At 49.5% G+C, this 6,871-nt stretch overlaps 1 protein-coding gene across 2 annotated transcripts in view; it reads left to right on the top strand.

Moving 5' to 3' along the window:
- The window catches only part of ZDHHC19 (zinc finger DHHC-type palmitoyltransferase 19), a 46,897-nt gene that overhangs the window by 3,093 nt on the left and 36,933 nt on the right, over nucleotides 1-6,871 (top strand). Inside the window, exons 5-7 of one of the 2 annotated variants that reach the window (XM_034660039.1) lie at nucleotides 61-166; nucleotides 6,027-6,112; nucleotides 6,462-6,832. In XM_034660039.1, coding sequence (XP_034515930.1) covers nucleotides 61-166; nucleotides 6,027-6,112; nucleotides 6,462-6,798 — 529 coding nt within the window. In that variant the 3' untranslated portion in view covers nucleotides 6,799-6,832. Of the gene's footprint in view, nucleotides 1-6; nucleotides 167-6,026; nucleotides 6,113-6,461; nucleotides 6,833-6,871 lie in introns of those variants that run through there. The other variant, XR_004625221.1, reaches the window with a different exon arrangement.

Genomic DNA, 6,871 nt, shown 5'->3' with positions numbered 1-6,871 from the left:
GGGCGAGGGGCGGGGCCAGGGAGGAGGGTCCGGCGGCACTGCTCCTTAGCTGGCTCGCAGCATCCTGGTGGCCGTACCCGCCGCCGGCTTCCTGGTGCCGCTCCTCCTGCTGCTGCTGATCCAGGCCATATCGGTGAGCGCGGCCGAACGCTCCTACGAGGGCAAGGTACGCGAGGTTGAGCGGGGCGCCGGGATACCGGGCAGTGGGTGGTCACCTTACGCCTCCCGGACCTCTGCGCTTTCCGCTCTTCGTCCCCCTCCCTGGCCCCTGACGAGCTGACCTCCCTCGAAGGCGCCTCATGAGCCCTTCTAGACCTAGATGCATCTCCAGTCTCACCGGCTCGGTGGTGACTCTCCCTCCCGGATGCCCTGTATCGAGGGCCTACTTGTGTGCTAGGCCTCGTGTGCTTTGTTTTGAACGATGGGCGTAGAGGTGAGTAAGGCTACATCCCGCGCTTCTGTCGATACGGAACCTGAAATCAGAGTAACACCCGCCAGACAGCGGTGAACGCCACGAGAAAGGGCCTGTCCTATGTTGAGTAACAGACTCACAGAGGGACTCAAGTTCAGTGAGGACCACCGGGTAGAGTCGGACACGCAGCTCAGTGGTTTTGGACAGGCAGAAAACGGGGGGCGGGGCGAGAGCAGTGCAGGTGCGGGGCTCAGCCTGCAGAAAGGCAAGGAAGCCTGCAAGTCTGTGGAATGTGGGTAGGATGGAGAGGACACGGTGCTAACTGGAGCAGAAGGTGGCGTGGGAAATCAAGGGGACTGCTTGGGATTGGCCAGAATTAAAAGGCCCAGAAAGTCAGGTGGAGAATTGAGTCTTGGTTCAGGGGAAGCCTGGGAGCTTTGAGAGGATTTCTTTTCTTTTCTTTTTTCCTTCTTTTTTTACATATAGTAAAATTCACCCTGTTTCAGTGCAGTTCTATGAGTTTTGACACACATACAGTCCGGTCCTGTAACCAGCACCATAGTCAAGATTTATAACAATTCCATCGCCCCCCAAAAACTCCCTCATGGCCTTTTGTAGTCGGTTTCTCTCCCTGCCAGCAGCCCCTGGCAACCACTGATCTGTTTTCTATAGTTTCTCCTGTGTATAGCCACGTGAACATACGTTTTCATTTTTTTGTGGGTAAATACTTAAGAATGAGGAGTGGTTATATGGTTGGGGTTATATGGTAACTATATATGGGTTATATGGTAACTATGTTTAGCTTTATAAGAGACCGTCAAATTGTCTTCCAAAATGGCTGCATTTCCGTTGTGCATTCCCACCGGCAATGTGTGAGAATTTCAGTTGCTCTGCGTCCTCACATTTGGTGTTGCCAGGGTTTTTTTTTGTTTTGTTTTGTTTTTTGTCTTTTAATTTTAGTCAGTCTAATAAATGTGCAGTGGTATCTCATGGTGATTTTAACTGGCATTTTCCTAATGACTAGTGGTGTTGAGCATCTTTTCACGTTCTTACTTGCCATCTGTATATCTTTGATTAAAAGTCTGTTACAGTCTTTTGCCTATTAAAAAAATTGGGTTTTTGAAATTATTGAGTTCTACGAGTTATTTATATACTCTGGATTCAGATATGTGTTTTGCAAATATTTTCTCCCAGTCTGTGGCGTGTCATCTCATTTTTTTAACACTGTCTTCCAAAGATCAGAAGTTTTACATTTTGGTGAAGTGCACTGTTGGTTTTTTTCTTTTATAGACCGTGCTTTTGGTGTTGTTAATTAAGAAAGCTTTGCCTAACCCAAGGTCACAAAGATTTTCTTGTATTTTCTTCTAGAAGTTTTATAGTTTTAGATTTTATATTTAGGCCTATGATTCATTTTGGGTTAAATTTTGTATATGATGCAAGATATGGGTCAATATTTATTACTTTTGCATAAGGGTTGTTCCAGCATGATTTGTTGAAAAGACTATCCTTCTTTCATTGAGTTACCTTTGCACATTTGTCAAAAATCAGTTGACTAGGGGCGCCTAGGTAGCACAGCGGTTAAGCGTCTGCCTTTGGCTCAGGGCGTGATCCTGGCGTTATGGGATCGAGCCCCACATCGGGCTCTTCCGATATGAGCCTGCTTCTTCCTCTCCCACTCCCCCTGCTTGTGTTCCCTCTCTTGCTGGCTGTCTCTATCTCTGTCGAATGAATAAATAAATAAAATCTTAAAAAAAAATCAGTTGACTAAATAGTTGTGGGTATATTTCTGTACTCCCTCTTCTTTTGCCAATACCACACTGTCTTGATTAGTAGGTTTGTATGACTTGAAATCACACAGTGTGAGTTCTCCAGATTTGTTCTTTTTCAGAGTTTGTTGTTGTTGTTATCCTAGTTCCTTTGATTTGCCATATAACTTTTAGAATCAGCTTAATTTCCGCAAAAAAAAAAAAAGATTGCTGAGATTTTTATTTGGATTACATTGAACCTATAAGTCGATGAGGAAAATTCTTATCTTAGCAATATTGGGTTTTTGAACTCATGAGCTCCTTTTCATTTATTTACTCCTTTGATTTCTTTCATCAGTGTTTTGTAGTTTTCAGTATATAGATCTTGCATGCATTGTGTTAGATCTTTTCTAAGTATTTTGTGTGCTATTATAAATATGTTTTTAAATTTCGTTTCTATTTGTTTATTCTTTTAAGAAAATACGGCGGATTTTTGTTTATTGGTCTTAAATCTTGCAATTTTGCTGGACTCACTTGTCCTAATAGCTTTTTTTGGTTGATTCTACATAGAAAATCATATAATCTATTAATAAGGACAGTTTTATTTCTTTCTTTCCAACTTGGATGGCTTTCTTTCTTTTTTTCTTCCTACTGCACTGTCTTGGATCTCCAGTACAGTGTTGAGTAGGAGCGATAAAAGTGAACAACCTTGCCATCGGATTCCTTTAGCAGGACAATGACTTGACTAGATATTGGTTTGGTTTTGTTTTTCTTAAGTAGGCCCCACGCCCAACGTGGGACTTGAACTCACAACCCTGAGACTCTGAGATCAAGAGTCACATGCTCTACTGAGTGAGCCAGCCAGGCGCCCCAACTAGAGGTTGTTTTAGGAAGGCTGTAGTTGGCCACATTGTTGAGGGAGGGCTGGAGACAGTAAGACAGCTGAAAGGACAGAGGAACCCTGTCTGCTCACTGCCTCGCATCCCTACAGTCAGCACTCAATNGTTTTGTTTTTCTTAAGTAGGCCCCACGCCCAATGTGGGACTTGAACTCACAACCCTGAGACTCTGAGATCAAGAGTCACATGCTCTACTGACTGCCAGCCAGGCGCCCCAACTAGAGGTTGTTTTAGGAAGGCTGTAGTTGGCCACATTGTTGAGGGAGGGCTGGAGACAGTAAGACAGCTGAAAGGACAGAGGAACCCTGTCTGCTCACTGCCTCGCATCCCTACAGTCAGCACTCAATCACTCCAGCCCATCCCTGTTTGGCTCCCAGCCCACCTGTGACTCCTCTGCTCTTACCCATTAGCCCTTACTCATTACCTCCTGTGGTCTGCATGCCTTCTCTCTCTAGCTTCAGTCCATCATTTCAGCCTCTCCAGGGCAGCATTCTCCCTTCCCATGTCCCATGGTTCTTCTAGCCCCCAGTCAGGCCATCGGCCCATCCTTGCTCCACTGCTCAGAATGGGGCTCTCCCAGTCTATGAACTCCAGTCTTAAGAAATCTTAATGTGCTCTGCACTCTGTGAGTCACTGCACTCTGTGATGAATGTGATTCATTCATTCAGGGCTCTTTCCCGTTAACTCCAAAACCCATTTCAGGCATCTATTCCCTTCCTACCTCCATCCCCAAACCACATCTCCCAGGACCACTTGCTTGGTGGTTGACAGCAAGGGCTCTAGAGCCAGTCTGCATAAATTCAAACCACAGCTTCCTATGGGCAGGGAGATCTTGGGTCTGTTACTTAGCCACCTGGTGCTTCCATTTCCCCATCTGTAAAAGGGAGCAGCATGGGTTAATATGTGTACAACACATACAACAGCGCCTGGTACAAGCAATTGCCCTATAGAATGTTGCTGTTGTTACCATTCCTTCCCATCATCATTTACACATATTCATGTCTCTCTGATCTTAAAAACAAAGCAAATAGTCCTTAACATCACAGGCCTCCCCTCTGGCTATTCGCTCTCCCCTCCAGCAGAGGCATATTTCTGGAACAAGTTGGCTGTGCTCACTGGCATCATTCTTCCCCTTCCCCAGCCCACAGCAGCCGGGCCTCTGCTCACTGTCACACTAATGTCATGCTCACCAGGTGGCCAGTGGCAGTCCTAAGACTCCTCTTTCCAGGCCGCACACAGCAGCGTGGTGCTGCATTCACCTGCTGTGGCCCTTCCGCAGCCTCTCAGGGCCCCACTCTCTGCTTTCCAGGGCTGGTGCTGCTCTACCTGCCCCTTGGAGTCCTGGCACCGGCTGCCTGCTCTGCCCCCCTCATCCCCTCTCTGTGCTGCTCTGCCCCCTCATCCCCTCTCTGTGCTGCCCTGACCCCTCACCGGCTGTCTGAAAGTTAAGCCCGGCTTTGTTGGTGGTGGCATGTCCCCAATCCCCAGTGCAGTGCCTAGGACATTGTTGAGGCCCCAGAATATTTATGAGCAAATACATGAATCTATACACAAAGGAATTGCTACTGCTTTGGGAGAGAAGAAGGGAGGGAGGGGGAGAGAGAGACAGAGAGAGAGAAGCCTGATGCCCTGATCCCCAGAGAAGAAGGGCAGAGAGCAGAGGCAGAGGGAGCTGGGCAGGAGATGGGGTGAGAAGATGCCCACTTTGGTTACTGTCCTGTGGCGTGTGAGAGCACTCGCGGCACGGATTTGGAACAGGAGAGCTGGGTGTGAAGCCAGTGTGAGACGACAGTCAGGGAACTTTGAAGCTGTTGGATTCTGTTCACATCTGAGAGGCTCTCCAGTGGGGAGAGGAAGGTGCTGCCCCTTTATTAGTAGGTCCTAATGAGTTCATTAGGCAATTATCTATCCCTCCTTTAAGCGTTGAACAGTCAACGTGTTTGTATACTTCATATCCATCTAATCAATCAAAATTTATTTCTCTAAATTTAGAATTCTAATTGCAAATGTAATCAAACTCTTCTAATCATTTAATTAAAATTGCAAATAGAATACCAGTTTCCCTTAAGTGCTTTAAACGTGTTAAAGTAGGCAGGACTCAAAGTATCGTGATTGTTAGTGTTGCTTTCTGGCAACAGTGGGACATTGTGGAGGTGTCAGCTGCCCTGCGTGGAGTCCTGGCTCCTTTTGGTGGAGAATAGTGTTGAAGGTCAACATCTTTATGACGGGGACATGGGTCACAGGGGAGCTAGTGGTGGGCAGAGGTGGCGCTGGGCCACTTTTGGTCATGACAGACATTTTATAGCCAAGGCTCTTGCAGTCACGGTGCGACTCAGCTTGTGCTGGGGAGGAGGAGGAGAGGGAGGCTGATGGGTAGAGGGCGGGGAGGGGGAGAACTCGGTTAAGAGTGTCCAGTGGAGGTCTTGACCTTTGGGCTTGACCTTCCCCCGCAGAGGTGCTCGGCAACTTCAGTGCGGACTTCCGGAGCCAGGTTGTTTTGTTAGGGAAATCTGATTGGGCCCCAGGCAACTGCCCTTCTAGACCGTGAAATTCAGTGAAGACACAAGTTTGGAAAAAATGAGAGGTGGGAAAGTAGGAAAGTCGGGAAGGGCGTGGAACTCTTTGGAGCAGTTTAGCAAAAAAGGAAGATCTGAAAGTGTATCTGGAAGGAGGCAGCAGGAGGCTGTGGTGCAGTCCCAGGAAACAGAAGAGGGGAGGATACTGCAAAAGGGGGTATGGGTGATGGGGGCGGCCCCCTGAGAAGGCAGGAAAAGTGGGTGCAGTGCCAGGGGTTGCCTAGAGAGAGCTACTCAGAGGTGGATGGGGGGGCGGATTGGCTCACTCTCCCTCCTCTGCCCCTGGATTCTTGCTGCCGCCCCGAGCTGAGCTGATGGCTCAGGGAGGGCATCAGGGGTGGCCTGCCCAGTGTTGCTGGATCTGAGTTCCTCTTCTGGCCCTTGCCTCCCTCCAGTGCCGCTACCTGCAGGGATACAACCCCTTCGACAACGGCTGTGCCAACAACTGGTATTTAACAATTTGTGCACCGCTGGGACCCAAGTGAGTTGGCAGACAAGGGGACCGATTGGTGGCCCCTGGGGCTGGGGGGCAGGATAAAGCCGGGTCATCTCCCCTGGCCCCTTAGCCCAGCTCCCAGGCCCTTATACTCCCTGTTCTTTTACTTTCGAGTTTTCTCCAGGGCATTGTGAGAGCCTCTGGAACCCCCCACTTCCTTGCCTTTGCCCACAAAGGTTCTTGCCCCAAGGAATGGGGTGCAAGGGCACTACAGCCTGAATGAGACTGGTCCCAGCTCTTTACAAGGCCAGGCCTTGGGCTGTGTGCTCCCCAAGCTGAGGGGGACCAGGCCAGGCGGGACACAGCCCCTCCCACCTGACTTGTTGCTCCCCAGGTACATGGCCGAAGCTGTCTCGCTGCAGAGAATGGTGGGGTCTGACTGGGTGCCCACGCAGAACCTGCACTTCCCAACGTACCCCTCGGTGCTCAGTCCCCCTGCCATCCCAGGGCCTGGGCCTGGCCCCCAACCCCAACCTCTGAGTCTCTACAAACCAGGGAAGGGTCCCCCAGGGAATGGTGAGGCCTCAGCCCTCCAGGAGGTGAGGAGTATGCGTGTGTGTGCCTGTGCGTGTGTGTGTTGGGAGAGGGGGTCTGTGGATTTTACAGGTATTGGGGGGAACCCCCTCACCGCATGTTGGGCTGGCCCTGAAGCTGGAACACTCAGAACTTGAGGGAGGGAGATCATAGACCTGAGGACTGTGGGAAGTAAAGTCACAGGCCCGCAGAATACACGGTGGGCGGGGG

Source organism: Ailuropoda melanoleuca, chromosome 1, assembly GCF_002007445.2.
Source record: "Ailuropoda melanoleuca isolate Jingjing chromosome 1, ASM200744v2, whole genome shotgun sequence".
NCBI classification, from domain to species: Eukaryota; Metazoa; Chordata; class Mammalia; order Carnivora; family Ursidae; genus Ailuropoda; species Ailuropoda melanoleuca.
The sequence above is the reverse complement of the archived record's forward strand: the minus strand, read 5'-3'. Positions and strand labels throughout refer to the sequence as shown.